Raw genomic sequence first — 18,067 nt, forward strand, 5'->3', positions numbered from 1 at the left:
GTAGTGAAGTGCATCGGCTCTACTGTCCCATAAACAAATGTAACACGGATATTTAGTGTACCCGCCTTGCATTCCCATCAGAAATCCAACCATTTTGAAATCTCCTATCACTGGCCAGGCGTATTCTTCATATTTTAAAACTTGTAGCAACATTTTAACGCTCTCGTAATTTTCTTTAAGCATTACAGAATGAGCAAGGGGAAGAGATGGAAATTTATTTCCATTGTGAAGCAGAACTGACAGTTTGTCACTCCCGCTACACACCTACAGCCCCCCCTGCCCCTTTCCTGTATCTTCTATGCAACGGCTCCTAAAAAAACTGCTAAAACACTATAATATTCGTTTTACATTGTGTAAAGGTACAAAAGCAAACTTTATTTATTATAAATAGAGTTTCTGCTGCTTTTTCGATGTATACAATCAGAAAATATTCACTAAATAACAGACTCAAAGAAAAATATTTTTTTTGTTGACTTGTGTAATTGATTATTATTAAACTCTGGTTCTGCAAGGTCGCTGTTGTCATTTGGTAGTGTCAAGTGTCAACTATAAGATGAAGTACAATATAAAAACTTTCGAAAAAACAGAAGTGAGAAGTGTCATAATAGTCGAGAACTCGAGAATATTAATTTCTTCAATCAAAATAACCTTAAATTATTTTTACTTGTTAAAGAAGAATTATAACTACTTTAAATCATGTCTTTAGTATTAACTAAAGCTGCTTTAGCCTTAAATAATGCCGAAAAAAACTTCAAAGTTGTTAAGTTTGAAGCTCATAAACCTAAGAAAAAGGAAAGTTTATCAGACGATAAAAAAATACATGATTTACGAAGCACAAATTCGCAAAAGAAAGAAGTAGATCTGAAAAAAATTCGCCATGAAATTGTTAAATTTGGGATGTCAGGATTCGATTCTACAAAGAAACAAGAAGCCAAAATAGCCTTAGCCGTAAGTTTAGGTAAGACAAATTTGCTTAATAAATAATAGTAAAACTATATTTACTTATCTATTTTATTAATAAAAGTGATAAGTAAATACAGTCAATATTAAATCATAATCACATACTTAACTGCTGCTGCCTGTATTTGGGTTGGTTTAATTATTTTATATTTTAATTTTTGTGTAATGTTTAATAATTAATTTTATATATAGCATTATACATATGTGTGTGCCAAATGTTTGTTTAATGCTTATTTTAAAGATTTTAACTATATAAAAGAATCACAAACTTTTATGCTTAGAAATCTGTCTAAGCATGTGTTATGATTTAAGTTAACATATTTATCTTAATTGTTGTAGGTGCCAAGCCACCGAAACGGGCCTATTTAAATTATAAAGAGCTCATGGCTAAAAGGAAACAAGAAAAATTAAAGGAAAATGAGGAAAAGCAACAAATGAAATCTAAAAGTATTCTTCAAACTGTTGGGCAAAAGAAGAAAAAGGGTTCAAAGAATGATGTTGGACATTTACTGAGTAGTTATGGAAAGGTAATTATTAAAGAGTTATGTTATGAAACAAAATATAGTTCGGTTGGCCATCTATTTTTAATTATTATTAATTTTTTCACTTAAAATTTGAAGGAATATAAAATATATAAAACATCTGGTGTTTTAACATTAACATTTGAATAACTATAAAGAATAGAAATCTGAAAATTTAGTATAGAAAGTAAGGTAGAATGTTTCCCTTTTAAATGTTACAGATGATTTAACATAAAACCTTTGATAACATATACATATCTTTTAAGAAAAGTGATATGATGGTGAATGTATATTGTTTATTTATTTATATGTACATAATACATATAGTATGAGCTAAAAAAACTTAAATATTTTATTGCTATCTATTTTACAGGTGCAGAAGAAAGATTTAAAAAAAGATAACAAAAATAAAGGCAACCAGAAAAAGAAGAATAAAAAATTAATTTAATGATATAGTTAATAATAAAAAATCTTTAAAAGTATTGCTTTTTTTTTAGAATCACCTATCCCTAAACTAAACTATCATGTGAACAAGCAATGGTTAAGTAAAAGTTACTATTTACTTAGTACAAAATTATAAGTTATCCATTGAATTATGAATGGCAAACAAGCAAAATTCTTGTTCAAAGTCTAGTTTTAAGTTGAAATAGTTTAAAAACTAATGTCAAGAATAATTAACGTTACTTTTAATAATAAATATTTCTTAAGATGTTTATAACAAAATTATTGATTGTTGCATGACTATTAACAATTTGTCTTAAGAAAATGGAGATATCAATATAGAAGTTGAAATGTCCCAGGAGTTTTGTAAATGTTATATCCAAAAGGATATCCAAAAATTTGTATATAGAATTCTGGTTTTGAATAATTTGGCAGCTTGCCTTATTATTCAAACTCTCAAAGCAGCAGAATGGTTAGAGATATAGCAGATAGATGTCGCTGACCTTAGGTTATTTACTAATAGTTTTAATATATATATTAAACCGGCCAAACGTTGCTGTGGCTAAGGTTTTTGTTATATTACATAGTAGCAAACTATTCAAGGGAAACGGTAGAAGAATACCAGTCATGGGGACCACCATGCTTTTTTGGTGGTTATGCCATTAAATTGTAGCTTATGTGTAACGTTGGTACTTTCAACACAGCGCCATCTGTTAGAATTGTGACTATCAAATAATAAACAAATATTTTGCAATATTATTGCTGGTATAAATTGAGATGTAAGCTATCCTATCTTTTAAGTTGGATCAAACTACACACGGTGTGCAAATTTGATTGATATCGGTTCGGTAGTTTAGGAGTCCATAGCGGACAAACAGCGTGACACGTAATTTATATATATTAAGATTTTACATGACTGAACAGTCTTTTGTGGTCTGTTAAGTTGCAACCTAATTACGATATTATTTAATTACCAACATGTTTGTCATACCAGCGCAATTAATTTACTAATTTATAATAGTGTAATCAGCCCCTAATTAAAGGGTTAATCAATTAATTGGGCATTAACCCTTTCTAACTTTATGCAATAAATAGGCGAGCATTAGGGAGCATGGCATCATTTACCATTCAGATTTTGGTGCAAGCAGTGTGTATTTGAAGCTCAGCCCAATACACATAAAATGGATCTTCACCTGCATTTGACGGTTGCATCTCGTGTATTAGATCGTAAATGGGGTACACCCATTGATTTAGATACATACACTGATTATAGAACGTGTCTTCCTGCCGAAATAGATCTGCCGACAACTACGTTTTCATCTGAAGAATACTTAAGATCAGTGCGTAGAAAATACAAGCCCAAACGAAGAGAATCTTTTGGTGATATTTCTATATCTAGAATGCGTTCTACGAGTGATTTGGGTTCTTCAGAAAGTGATATCAGCATTTTAAGCAAACACTATTTTCAATACGAAACTATGCACAAAAGGGATGAAATTTGTAATGAGAAAATGGCTGAGAAAAAATATATACATTACAGGCGATTGAAGAATGTTATAAAAAGGTTAAAAAGAAGTTTGTGCAATTTGAAGACCCACAACTAATAGATCCACTCCACTAATGGGACGACTACTTATATTTTTGTTTAACTTTTGTTATACTATTTTACTACAGTGTATTATTGTGTACATAACTAAGTATGTAATACTTAGTTTGTCTTGTTACAATATTAATAAAAAAATTAAATCTTATTTTTGTATTTATTATATTCAAATGAAACACCAGTTTGCATATATTGTATATTTAAAATAGCTCATTATTTACATCACAAAAATATAGACATAAATACATTAATATTATGCAGGCAAGTTCAATTTTTACAATAAATAATTAAAATAACATATACTAGGATATTAGAATATCTTTTTACACATACGGTTCAAAATACTTAATAGCGGTCGTCATAGGTTTTTCGTTGAATTTGTTCGTTGCGATGGGGTTTCTAACGCGCATTTTTATATCCTTAGGTTTAAGTACATTTTTGTGATTGGCACTCGGAGGCCTCATGCCTAGATATGTCTTGCTAGGCGAAAATATAGACTTAGAACTAAGACCAGATGTCTCTAAGAAAAAGTCAAAAGCCCCCTTAGATTTATTCACAGCTTCAGGGTTGGTCAAAATCATCCTCGGTTCACATTTAACCGTGTTGTATGAACCACTGTTACTTCCTGAAGAGTTACTCGATTCGATGTCTGAGTTTCTAACCGATTCAGTCTCTAAATTTTCTATATTCGAAAGGAGATCAGGTTTATTCGAAAGCTTGGCGTTTTTTGAATGATTTTTAGTGTCGTTGCTTTCGTGAAATCCATTTTTTTCCTTTTCACTATTACATTCATTTTCTTTCTCAGGTACACAGATATGATGTTCAGTGACAACGTCAGACATGGATCCGTCGCTGCTTCCGGAGCTGATGCGGTATTCTTCAGCGGCTATGCTCCCAAGCTCTTCGTCTATTTTGAATTCTTCAAAGTTTTGCGACAAGTCAAACTTGTCCATTTCGTCAAAATATTCCGCTTTGTGTTGCTCGGGGTGAGGCGTTTGAATTTTTTCTGACGCGTGATTGAATTGGTTGTCCAATTCCGTTAGATTTATCTGTTTGCCACTAGTCTTCACACCCTTGTTTATTTCAGAGAGTATAGAAGACACAGTGTTGCCCATTTGAATTGATCCACGCGTATCTATTTTGGGCTGTAGAGCGTGTATGCTGAAGGCAGCTAAGTAGCTTGGTTGGAAACAATCTTCATTAGGCTTTTCATCGTCATCGGGAATTATGATTTCAGTGACTTGAGGAAGCTTCGGTATGTCCTTGTCACTGATTTTGTTTTGAATTCTCGGCAGGGACACGACCTTTGCGACACTCCGTTGAATAGAGTGCGGGTATTGCTCATTGTGTATTTCAACCGTCGGCTGCGTGAGAAGCAACTCTCTCTTCCCGTTATTGACTACTGGAACATTTATCTCTGAAATGGAGCAGTAGTCGGGTTCGCTCTTAGATGTCACCACGTTAGTCGCGTTTCTCTTAACATCTGCAACCCGTTGATTAGCCGCAACGGCTTCAGAGTCTAAAGATTCTGTCAGCGCTTTGACAGTATTTTCAGCTTTCCATTTGGCCGATAAGTTCTTCGGCTTAGGCGGCAGAGCAGGAGGAGTTCGTGGTACCTTTCTTTTGTTAAATATTTTCATAGATCCCCGTGCGTCTGATTTAAGATCGTTATTGTGGATATTACGACTCTCAATATTGGCTGCGATATTTTTCACAATAGATCCCCGTATTTTGGGAATAGATGACTTATTGTCGCTGTACGGTTCTGGGGGTAATGGCAGAGACTTTTGATCTGTTGATTTTGTTATAATTGGTTCATATTCATTACTGTAAAGACTTTGTATCTCATATTGAAATCCTTGCGCAGTATTCGGCACCTCGTAACTATGTTCAGATGCTGTTTCTAAACTGAACTTAACAATTTTATTAGCTCGTCTGTCTGTTCTAGGCAGCGTATGGTTACCAGTAGGTCTAATTTTATCATCGTATGATATGCTATTTAATGTAGAGAATTGAACACGTTTAGTTGTAGCTTTCGGACTTGGAGATGACGCTTCACTAGATTTAGAATTATCGTTACTACTATCGTCTAAAGAATTTTGGAGGAGGATCTGATTAACGCATTCGAGAACTGGGTTATTTTTATAAATTTCATGTGGCGGAGTGTCGTCCGCATCGCTAGTACTGGCGTACCAATTTTCATTTGTTTCAGGTGCATTTTCAGTTTTGTTTGAATGTGATTCGACGTTGTTATTCTCACTATCAAACAGCGTATTATATTTTTCATTTTTAATTAAATTACTGCATAGCACCTCATTTTTTGCAGATATTATTTCTGCGTTTATAATACCACTATTAAGCCCTTGTATCAAAACATCATCGGCAGGTTTAGCATTTGCGTTTAATAGTCTAGGATCTAAACAATCCATGTCTTGTTCTTGATCGCTGACATTGCAATACCAGGGCTTTTCAACTACTTCTTCGCTGAGAACATTATTAAGGAATATTTGTCTATTAGCCTTTATCTCATCCGACGCCTGTCGTTTGATACCGTGTAATCTCTCAATTTTGGTTGAATAAGTTTTTTCTGAGTCACTAAATGTATTTTCCTGCTCTTTTTTAGCTGCTTCGCCGATAAGTTGATCTATTTTAAGCGAAGCTTTTCTGATGTCGTTTGCTATTTGATTGGCGGTGATGTCATCTTCGCGATTTACATGATAACTCATACCAAAGCAATCGTCTGCACTGCTACTATTATTGGTTTGATTATTATAATTATTTTTTATATTATCTTGCTGTTTACCTTTCCGACTTGAATATTTTCTCGACCTGCGAAATACATCTCGTCGCACAAAAGCTTGTTTATTTTTAATAAAAGTTCCTTTACCTCCAACACTTGTCGTGTTGCCTTCTTCACTGGAACTAGTATTGCAATATACAACTTCATTTTTAGGCAGTTGAAAACTCTTACTTAATCTAGTGTTCTTTTGGAAAACCGGTGGTGATTTTTGTTCACGATAACTATTACTTCTCACAAATGTATTTGGGAATCTGGAATCCGTACTTTCTAAGCTTTGAAATTCGGGATCAGTTTCAATGTTTGTTTGTTCGCTTGTAAAACCCAGCAGCTGTTGACAATTACTGCAGTAGGATTTGCGTGCTTTTAGTTTAAGTATTTCCTCCTGCTGTGATTTGATAATTTTATCTTTTTGCTTGAGCGATACGTGAATTTGTTTCTGTTCTCTAGTGAGCCGGGACTCCAGTAGGACGAGTGAGCGTAACACTAGGGCAAGTTGGTCTTGTCTGATTCTTCTTTCTTGAACGGCTTGTTTCTCTTGGGCCGCCAGCGCTTGTCCCGCTTCGACAAGCTGATGTCGTTGTTTGAGAACAGACTCGGACTGCTGCTGCAACGCACTTTTCACGGCGTCCAGCTCCCGCCGCAACTCCATCGCTTCAGAACTGCTATCCATCTGAAAAGAGAAACAATTATTATTTCTCATTCGTCTATTACACTTATATGAATGTCAACGCGATTAAAACCGCTGTTACATTACAAGAGACTTACATAGAATTAAATGTCAAGTACAAGAGACACACGTTTTGGTAAAAACTGTGGTACATGTATTGTGCGAATAAAGTTCTCTGTTTGATTGAGCTGTTTTGTAAATGAAAGGTTGTTATTGTTTATATGATCAAAGTCCACGTACGATATGGAGGTCATTCGAATGCGGGCCATCGTGAAATGTTATCGAAAGCGGAATTGCTTCGTTGCGTATTTTGCGACTAACTGTTAATCGTGGCTTTGAGCGTGCATGCAAATTAATTACCCGCAAAATTAGCGTATCATTTGAAATTTTATCATTAAAATATTCCATGTATAAAATGCATGCCTGATATCACAATTCTGGCTATTTCTTAATTAATTATATAAGTGAATATTAAACAAATAATTATTGTTTTAAATATTTTACTGTAGTTGTTTAATTTTTCTTAATAGACAAGCGGTTGAGTCTTCTGACACACGCAGTCGACTTGTTGGGTCTAAAGCATGCCGGTTTTTCACGATGTTTTCCTTGTACGATTAATACACATAGATAGAAAGTCCATTGATGCATCGGGAATCGAAACTTTGACCTCAAGGATGAGAATCGCATACTGAAAGCACTGGACAAAGACAAATGTAATATTTTTTAATTAGATTGATTAAACCGGTAAGCAATGTTAATAAAAATTTCATGATTTATTAGATTTTTTTTTATAGAACAAGGGGGCAAACGGGCAGGAGGTTCACCTGATGTTAAGTGATACCGCCGCCCATGGACACTCTCAATTCCAGAGGGCTCGCGAGTGCGTTGCCGGCCTTTCAATAATTGGTACGCTCTTTTCTTGAAAGACCCTAAGTCGATTTAGTTTATTGACAAAGTAATGGTTTTAAAACGGATGATCCATCGTACAATAGTAAACTTTGCATTGTTTGTACACGTAATCGAAAAGTTATGTAATTTTATGACTGTTTACCCTTTTGATTGTTGCTTTTGTTATTATACTTTCAAATAATAAATATAATGACCGAACGACTAGAAGAAATCGTTAAATGTCAATCTGTTATACCTGTTAACTTATATATAACCTATGATACGAGTTCGTCCATAATTTATTTATTTCGTAAGTTTGCTAACATAAATTGTATATATAACAAAAACAATAATACCTACTAAAGATATCGTCAAAAATGGAGTTGAAATATACATAATATCTTCAAAAAGGTTAAAACATTAACAAGGAAAAAATCTATAAGAATTATTAAATACTTTTAACTAAGTAACATCTAATTCGGTTGTGTTGTGTGCTAGTGTAACAGTGAGGGTATAATAACTAGACTTCAAAAATTATTAAAATAAATAAAAATTAAATTACTAAATTATCCCAAGTGCCTATAAAGTCGACTGGGATGAATGAGCCACTAGGACAAGGTCTTGGCAATAAGGAATAATGATATATTGGAGTTATCATTCCAAAAAAACACACATAAATGCCACAAACTCTGAAAACAACCGAACAACGCCTGTTGCACTGCACTGATGTTGATAATTAATTGCCATGTATCACGTCTTGTAATTAATTAAGTGTTAGTAAACTAGAATGGACAAAAACAGAGATATTGTTAAAATAATTCCCAGAACGATTGTTGCCGACGAGAGTAAAGAAATCATCACGAAATGAAAAAGAAAGTGGTTTCCATATTGGGCCTGTCCTCTTCACTTTCCATGATACACGAATTTATGCTTCTGATAAGGTTATATATTTGGAGAATATCGCATGTCTAGATTAATTTAATAAGTAAATGTACACTCTACACTAATGATAAGGATTGAATATATAATAAATAATTATTTATATAATCATACTTTTTCTTAATTAATTTAGTTTTTCTTTAATTTTTATAATCTTCCGCTGTTTTTGTGCATATAACTTATTATACTAAACATAATAAGTAATACCTTTTAGATTTTCCTATAATTACTTAAGGGTTTCTTGGGTGAGATGGCTTTTTGGCGATCTGTTTATAAATAGTATCTTTTAGGAATGATTTTATATAGATATTTTTAACATACATTTCAACTTGAAAAAAAAAAAAACAAAAATAAAGCGCCCAACGTGGGGCTCGAACCCACGACCCTGAGATTAAGAGTCTCATGCTCTACCGACTGAGCTAGCCGGGCTTATACACAACTGTCAAAAATAGAATACTAATTGAAGAATATTTGCAGTTTGTGTTAGTACGAGATAGGTAGATACTTTAGAACGCAATTTAAAACAAATATAGAAACTAAATTGATATAAATAGTCTGTTACTCAGGAAAATTCATTACTATTAACATTTTCCTTTAGTTTATTTATATATGTATTTATCTCTACGTGTATGTTATGTTTGCCTATAAATGCTTGTCACATTAAATATTTTATTTTTCTTGAACCAATTTATCAATGCGCCGAGTATTGGGCAAGCTATTGTAAATAAATACACATGATTCCTGTTAATGGAGAAGGAATGTTTGATTTTGGTTTGGTTAAGGTAAGAATAAAAAACTTTCCTCTTCAGTATAGTGAACTATATAATGTGGTTCTTAAAAAAATTGCAGATTAAAGGAATGTTGAACGCTGAGTTTCCTGATGGAACAGCTATCCACATGTTTGAACTTGAATTACATCATCACATAACTCGTCACACCAGTAATTTGTGCTTCTAAAGTCTTATATTGATACTAACTTCGCTTTCGACATTACTTCTGTAGAGATATATATTTTATGATCAAAGATTAGGGCACTAAAAGATTAGCGCACTCTGATTTGCTATTTTAAAAGGGTACCGAGAGTTTTTTACGCCGGCTTTTTCTCTCGGCCTACACCCTCTGTCTTCTTTGCCGATGAGTATGGATGCCTACAAATTCAAATTTAATGACGTGGAATAAGTGATACATGTATCTTATGTTCCATAATAAACATATTTTTTTTATTTTTTTATAACACTGGCGTTTTAAATAAATTTCCCGCTCTATATAAGGCACGATAGAATATTAATAGAATAATAATCGGTATTTAAAGCATTCAAACTCATTAGAGGTATCAAATGTATGGCCACCAATCACCATACGTTTTTAAGAAAGCATACTAAATTATGAGATTATGTGATTACTGTATGGAATTACGTGTTTATTTATTTGCATATCAGTATTCCTTCAGCTACTTATTATACAATATATAAACTACACACAAAAGCCAAAAACGGAATACACATTTAAAAATAAACACAAACACAGTTAAAAATTATTACCTAGTTGTACAAAAAAAAATTTGTAAGATGCATTTATCATATGTAATACCACACGACTATAGTCGTCATGACAACTATATTAATTGTTTGCAACGAACCTATCGGGAAATACCAGATCATTTTGAAGCTCGAGTGGTATTCGGGGGATTATTTTTCCGACCCAAATGTCGGCCAATAGAATTGCACCATGAGACGAAATGTACAGTTAACAAATAAGAATTTCATAATGAATAAAACAACTACTTAATACTTTTCTTGAAGCAACGACCAGAGAAAATTTTCACAAAAAATTTTCAGTATAATACCATGTAGGTTGTACCACGTGACGTCGAATGGTGCAATTCTATTGGCCGACATTAGGGTCGGAAAAATAATCATTATAATATGTTCAATATGAAAGAGAAATAACAAAGCCATTCTATCTAATATAGGATACCAGAGATTTTTATATTATTTACTAGCTGACCCGGCAAACGTCGTTTTGCCATGTATATTTAAAAAAAAAAATAGGGGTTGATCGTAGAGGAGTGAAAAAAGTAACGGTTGTATGTATTTTTTAATGCTGTATCATAAAAAAATAGAAATTAAAAATTTTGTCTAAAAAATAAAATTTAGGGGTGGACTACCCCTAACATTTAGGGGGATGAAAAATAGATGTTGGCCGATTCTCATAGATACCCGATAAGCACAAAAAATTTCATCAAAATCGGTCAAGCCGTTTCGGAGGAGTATGGCAACGAAAACTTTGACACGAGAATTTTATATATTAGATTATGCATTTGTTTAGTTACATTAAATTTACTATTTACTGCTAATTTGTGTTATAATCTGAAGGTATACGATACATGAGTTACGTAAATATATAGTTGTCTCAGTTTTGGCTTAAGCCAAGTTCGCGTTGCTAGGCAACCATACATAGCTTTTGTTTTGTTCAAAGTATTGAACTAAGGTACAACGTTTAGTACCGTAAAACATTGATTCGGTAGACACACGCCATTACACCAATGCATTTCTTATTATAGATTGAAGTCGGATCTCAGTATAAAGCCGGTTGCTAGTGTGAACATTCTTGTCAAAGAAAAATCTCAGTAATAGGGTCATTCAAAGCCATCCGCAAACGCATTCCACAACTGGCTGTGAAAGCCATTTGAAGGCTGTTTCTTTAGCCAGGAATTCTAAAGGGATCTTGGGTCAGGTTTGTGGGTTATGTTTTGCTAAAAGTAAAACTTGCTATGTATGCCGGTATGAGAAAGTTAGTACTACGTATAGCCTAGATTAGATATATGATAACAATAATATTCTTATTCGTTCACAAAACATAAATTGGGGTGAAATTGGCTGTGCCAAAAATTAATCTGGAATTGTATAGGAAATACACCTTATGGCAAAAACGTTAAAAGATCTTCCTAAAAAAAATCGACTCAATGTACTACTTTTGAAAAAAAATATTATTCTATTAATTATTTTTTGCTGACATACTTAATAATTATTTGATAATATAATAATATATTTTAATAATGTGTTGATGCAGGGATAATATAAGAATTGACTATAATATGTAATTATATAATTTTTGCACGCCATTATATGTGGCAAAATATGCGAACGTTAGATTGTACCACCATATCATTTTTGTACCATATTCTTGCAAATTAATATAGAATTAAGTTGGTCCAGTGAAAACTACAAATAAGAATGTTGCTGTTAGGAATTATTAGATATCTTTAACACCAAATAATAATTCCCTTCTTCATAAATTAAATTGCTGTCTTTTATCTCTTTCTATCCTGTATGTACGTTGTGATGAAAAGAGAAAGCTTACATTAGTTAAGACAGTGACTTTACAACTAGACTAATCGGATGAGCCTCTGCTGTTACCGCATCCCGCCTGGGGTGTGGGTGGCGCTTTGGGGTTTTTAGTGGGTATGCAGAATGGCGAGTTTTCATATTTCACTCTTATAAATAAATGAATTCCGCAATGACAATTGCCAATGTTTAAAAATATATTTTAAATACTCTTTCTCACCATTTACACATCAATACAATCCAATCATAAGCCGGGTTTCCTTTTTTAGAAAGATCTGACCAAAATATTAATAGAGTCTCAAGTATGAAGGTTCCTTCCGGTCCGCAAACCTTGACCGCCGATGACTCAGGAGTCATGTAAGGCCATTTGGAAGGTTATAATCGAACATTAAACTTGGTACTTTCATTTACCACCTGATTGAAGAAACACGATAGAGGATCAACGATACCTTTATTTTTAATATTTTTGATGTTGTTTTTATGATGAGGAAGGGCGGCTAAAATTAATATGTTTAAAATACATATGTCTAAATCTAATCAAAGTCATAAATAAATGGAACATATGATATTTTAGGAGATTATTGACCCCCCCAAGTAACGCGCCGTAACGTTTTTCTGTACCCAAGTATAGAGAACGTTTCATGACCACCTAGTGACTCTTTATGCGTAAAACTTACCATTATGTGGTGTAAAGTACTGGAAATTCGAATTAGAAAATAATATTAACAATAACGCGTAATTCAATCCCCGCCCCACATCGTAACGTTTTACAAAAGGACCCCCCCCCCTCAAATTCGTAACGTAATACTTGAACGCTCCCTTGTACGAAGTTTAATTTTTAATGTATGATATAAAGAACATAGCTGTTGATATATCAAAGATGACAAAGATAAAAGAAGATACCAATGTTACTAGAGCTGGTGCTTTCCTCGCTGAACGAGAAAGTATCGCAATACAGTGAGGAAATGCTGCTTAATGGTACCTACACTGTATGGGCCCAAACTTTTTTATTTTGTTTAGTTTTCTATTTATGCATTTGTTATTACTTATTATATAACTCACGAATATAAATATATATATACCTAACCTAACATTAATTAAGCCCCAACACTTGAAGCCAAATGTGCCTTTCCGATAATGTCCAGTAACATAAGTGTCATTTAGATTTACGAACTCTTCAATAAGTCAAGTTAGTTTTTTGTTATTCAAGCGTCGCAACCCCTAATGTTATCTTAGTTATAAGCTCATGTTTTAAACAGCTTCGAACAAAGTGTTTCATTCAACATATAACTGAACATATATACAACAACCACCACCGAACTTATCGTGTATAAATGAATATATCTATATTTAGTACAACATAGCGTGAGCATATCTCTTACATAAATCGTGATACACGAGGAAAAATTTCCACGCTGCTCTTTCCATTCCCAAGGTTTTTAGAATTTGTAATATTCTCTTTGAATTGTATGAAACAAAAATTTTACGAAACCAAATTAGTTATATAAACAGGTATAAACCACAATAGACAGAATAATTGAGGATTATATTGAAATTTGGTTAAAATATATCATCGTATAGTATCTTTTATATAATAGGGGCAAAACGGGCAGGAGGCTCACCTAATGTTAAGTAATGCCGCCGCCCATGGAAACTCAAAGAGTAACTAAGAGTTGGTACGCTCTTCTTGAAAAAACAGAACTAACAATTGCGAGCTAAGTATCTCCAGAAGTCACCAGTTTCTCGCAGTTGACCACCATTATATTAAGAAGAGCAGGTCTATATCCTGTTTACTTTAAAATATAATAATAAATCTATTTGCAAGGAAAGGAATACATTCAGATTGATATATATTGATTGATATATAAAAGTCATGCAAATGTCATATTAATTATCATAATACATAATAATAATTAATTAATAGTTAAGATATTTACATAGAACTTATGGTCTCAATACTCTCCCACACTTTACATGTGGAAATATGAAATCAAAGTCAAATCAGTAAGCAACCTACATATTTATACAGTAAAAAATATATGTTTCTGGTCTTATAGGATGATATATATATCTTTATATTATTTTGAGCTAAATAATTAACATAGTAGTTATAACTTTGTTATACAAAAGGTCTGTGATATTTTAAGACAACTGTTTCGTTCGTTTTTTAATTGAAATAATTAACATTTAAAAGTTTGTATTTATTTATATTATATATACCTTTCGATAACCAAGGTTAATTAGGTGTATGGTATAGTACGTTCTATTTCTGTCTATGGCATTTAAATGAATACCCTGGCTAAATCAAATTATTCGTCTATAAAAAAAAAATTAAATCTTTACGTTTAAAAACATTATTAAAAACCTGTCGATCTATTGTTGAGGGCAAATGTTAGTGGGCCGAAGAAAGTAAGGCCCAGCCTCAGAACGTTGCCGAGCTCATACATATTTATATGAGATGAATTCATTTCATATTGTATTTAAGTCATTGTGGTCATAGCGGTTATGCGGTTATATCCATATTTTACAAAGCGTGAAAAGCAGTGGGGAAAATACACTTAAAATGTAAGAAATTTTTATTAATAGAATAGAGGGGCTAAAGAGCATACGGGACGCGAAAAATGCAGCCATCGCAGGCCATGAACACCTATTTTAGTGGGTGCGTTGCCGACCTTTGTGAAAGTCTAGTGGTTTCAACGACTCTCACCCCTGCAAGTGTTTCTATACAAAAGCATCGTTATTTGAAGTTACCATCGCTGGCGTCTATCCTCGTCAATAACAGACACTTAGGTAGGAAGCTAACATCGCATGTAGTTATTTGTACGAAATATGTTAAAATTTTAGCCAATAACATATGTTTGCAACATATGATGCCCAAAACAAGAATACCAAATACGGTAAAACATATCTATTGTGTCATTAAGCATCCAGGTCAGATATCGAAATCGTTTAAGAAATTTCAATTTCATTGTATAAAGGAGGGTAATGGTTTCGAATATGTAATTCGAGGGTAACACGAATGTTGGCTGAGTGGTTTCAGCGTGCGATTCATCCCTGAGGTCGTAGATTCATTTCCCGGCTGTGCATCAATGGACTTTCTATGTGCGCATTTAACATTCGCTCGAACGGTTGAAAGAAAGCATCGTGAGGAAACCGGCTTGCCTTAGACCCAAAAGTCGACGGCATGTGTCAGGCAAAGATGGCTGATCACTTATTTGCCTATTAGATTGATCTTGAAACAGATACAGAAATCTGAGGCCCAGACTTAAGTTGTACCGTGCGCGATATTTCACGATGTCCAGATAATTGTATCTAAATTGTAAACAAGAAGTTTGTTATCTTTAGAAGGTACAATCTCGCCGGATTTTTAAAATTATAGTTACATATCTGTTATATGAATTCCTAGAATTGATAGTAAACGATAAATTGTAGAAATATATTCAAAATCGAAAATCTAATTGCTTCCAATGAACCGTAAATAAAAAACTTTCTCGATAATTCGCGTATGTATCGTATGTGGAAAGTAGATTAATCGGCCTGATTCTATTGAGATAACGAAAGTTTGCCATTACTTTTTTCATTAATTTACACAACACGCACTACGCATTTTATCTTTGAATTTTGGGGAAAACGTAAACACAAAATTTGTGTGATTTTTAAGCAAAATCTTTTTGTTTGTGTCTTATTTAAAGAGATTAAGTTCTTACGAAAGTCATGTAAACAAAAATCAATGCATTTATAATATGCGGTGATGTTAGTTATTTCGACTATATATTTGCGGGTTATTACCACGAGAATGTAAGTGCGTGCTCCTATTTCACCATGCGTCCTGCTGATAGAGGACAAATATTTGTTTTTAATTTTTTTTATTAATAATTAATTATCGATTACTTAAGATGTCATGTGGAACATGGTGTAATGGTTGCAGCTCCTTACAAACGTTGTGTAAAACAAAAAACTTGACGATTAAAAAGAGTGGCGGAGAGTTTATTGCCGACGTCCTTGATTTGAGAACTGGCAGAAAAAAATTAGAAGCATTGAGCATTTAATATGTAATTCTTTGTTGACTTTCATAAGTGTACATTGTGTTACCTAAAGGAATAAATGATTTTGACTTTGACTTAGAATATGGTGGTACAATCTGAGTTTGCATATTTAACCACACGTAATGACTAATGGCGTGCAAATTTGTCTAAAATAATGTATAAGATGTAGAATTTAGAATTTAGATTAACAGTATAAATCATATCATCATAGTGATTTATTATATTATTTTATCACTACGTTATAAAATTATTAAAACGCCTGTTTAATTTCCAATCATGACAAAAAAATTATAATATACAGCGTAGATTTTTAAATTTAATACATTATTTTTATCTTGATATCCTATATCCTAGCTACCTTCACGCTTCGCATTAGTTTTCCGTATAACGCGTTTGTATTACCCTCTATAACGCGTTATGCACAAATAATTCACGTCTAACTTTTCTCGTTAAAGGGTACAACAGTAGAATAATAACGTGTGAAATCCCCGCGTTATATGGAGGTATATCCGCGTTCTACGAAGGACGGAAATCGCGTAATATAAAATGCGTTATAAGTTTACTGCAATAAATGTTCGTAAAGAGAATTACATAAAATGTAACATCAATCTCCGCAAGGAATGCATTATTCCCCGCTGCGACAATTTCTGATAAAAGGCACCTTTCTTTAAAATGATATACTGCTCATTGTAATGCGATTGTGATGTAACCTCTTTATGTATTTCGTTTGTTAAATCTCAATCGTCTATGGTAATGTAAGAAACTTTATTATTCCTTGTGAAAGGAGTTTACGACAAATGGGTCGGCTAATCAATTGTATAGTAGTTCTGTGTCTATGCTGTAAATTTACCTTACGATTTCTTCAACTTTAAGGACCTATATGGTCGCCTAACTCAAAAAAAGTACATTGTTTCTTTCCATTTTTCGTCATAATTTCTTGAAGTAATGGAAAAAATATATGGTGGAGTTGAGTAGTTTATGTATCCATTTTGAAAGATTGATACACGATTTAAATAACTTCGCTCGATAGAAAAAAAATCCAAACATAGCCAATTTTTGACACTTTGAATTCATTTTATGACGAAATTGTATATAGAACATGATTTTGAAATTTACACGATATATTTTATCGCAAGCGAATTAATCCATTTCAGAAAAAAATTGAAAACTCACATTAATTTAATGTTTTACATAACTAATTGTTATTACGGGCCGGCGCGCCTCAGTGCTCCAGCTCTCAACTGCGCCCCGCAGTCCACCCCGAGACACTGACACAGCAATTCGTGCTGGGATAGGGCCTTAAGCCGAAATTACATTACGAAATTAGTGCCATGCATGTGATATCAGTTTCACGAATGTAGTTTCGATATATGCGAAAGTAATTTCGTAAAATAATTAACGTCGTGATATCCACAGTATCGCAGTAACTATGGCCCCATCAGCATCAAAGCAATAATATTCTATATTCAATGTAGCTAAAAAGATGCTTCTCTATATAAACTTAAAAAAGACGTTGGTGGATTGGAGGATGGTTAACAAGAATGCATTTGGTTGCAATGAAGTTAGTTCATTGGTCTAGTGGTTAGTACCCCTGACTGCGAATCCATGGGTCCCGGGTTCGATCCCCGGCTGAGACGAACATCGGTGTGATGGGCATTTGGTGTTGTGCTTAGGTCTTGGGTGTTCAAATATGTATTTATAAGTCTATCTATTTATAATATATATGTATATCCGTTGCCTAGTACCCATAACACAAGCTTCACCAGCTTAGCATGGGACTAGGTCAATTGGTGTGAATTGTCTTAAAAAAAAAGTCTCAAAATTTGCATATGAGGTTCCTGAGAGCTATAAAAAC

The 18,067-nt window shown here is 33.2% G+C and overlaps 2 protein-coding genes and 1 non-coding gene across 4 annotated transcripts in view; 1 reads left to right on the forward strand and 2 right to left on the reverse strand.

The window, feature by feature from the left end:
* Window positions 1-567: 567 nt before the first annotated feature.
* On the forward strand, window positions 568-1,944 carry LOC125063389 (uncharacterized protein C1orf131 homolog). The gene is made up of 3 exons (XM_047669807.1): window positions 568-958; window positions 1,300-1,487; window positions 1,855-1,944. The coding sequence occupies exons 1-3, from the start codon at window positions 697-699 to the stop codon at window positions 1,927-1,929; spliced, it is 525 nt and encodes a 174-aa protein (XP_047525763.1). The 5' UTR covers window positions 568-696; the 3' UTR covers window positions 1,930-1,944.
* A 1,771-nt stretch (window positions 1,945-3,715) lies between these two features.
* The window catches only part of LOC125063377, a 56,583-nt gene continuing 42,231 nt past the window's right edge, over window positions 3,716-18,067 (reverse strand). Inside the window, exons 1-2 of one of the 2 annotated variants that reach the window (XM_047669787.1) lie at window positions 7,091-7,195; window positions 3,716-6,995 (exon numbers count right to left, since the gene is read on the reverse strand). In XM_047669787.1, coding sequence (XP_047525743.1) covers window positions 3,849-6,995 — 3,147 coding nt within the window. In that variant the 5' untranslated portion in view covers window positions 7,091-7,195 and the 3' untranslated portion in view covers window positions 3,716-3,848. Of the gene's footprint in view, window positions 6,996-7,090; window positions 7,196-18,067 lie in introns of those variants that run through there. The other variant, XM_047669786.1, reaches the window with a different exon arrangement.
* On the reverse strand, window positions 9,176-9,248 carry Trnak-cuu. The gene has a single exon. It is a non-coding gene; the product is annotated as a tRNA-Lys (tRNA).

This window comes from Pieris napi, chromosome 3, assembly GCF_905475465.1.
Source record: "Pieris napi chromosome 3, ilPieNapi1.2, whole genome shotgun sequence".
NCBI classification, from domain to species: Eukaryota; Metazoa; Arthropoda; class Insecta; order Lepidoptera; family Pieridae; genus Pieris; species Pieris napi.

Bases quoted from the DNA above. Each gene is read 5' to 3' on its own strand.
- LOC125063389 (XM_047669807.1), top strand. From the start codon at position 697: ATGTCTTTAGTATTAACTAAAGCTGCTTTAGCCTTAAATAATGCCGAA. The intron at 959-1,299 runs GTAAGACAAATT...TAATTGTTGTAG, and splicing joins AGCCTTAGCCGTAAGTTTAG to GTGCCAAGCCACCGAAACGG. The intron at 1,488-1,854 runs GTAATTATTAAA...TCTATTTTACAG, and splicing joins TACTGAGTAGTTATGGAAAG to GTGCAGAAGAAAGATTTAAA.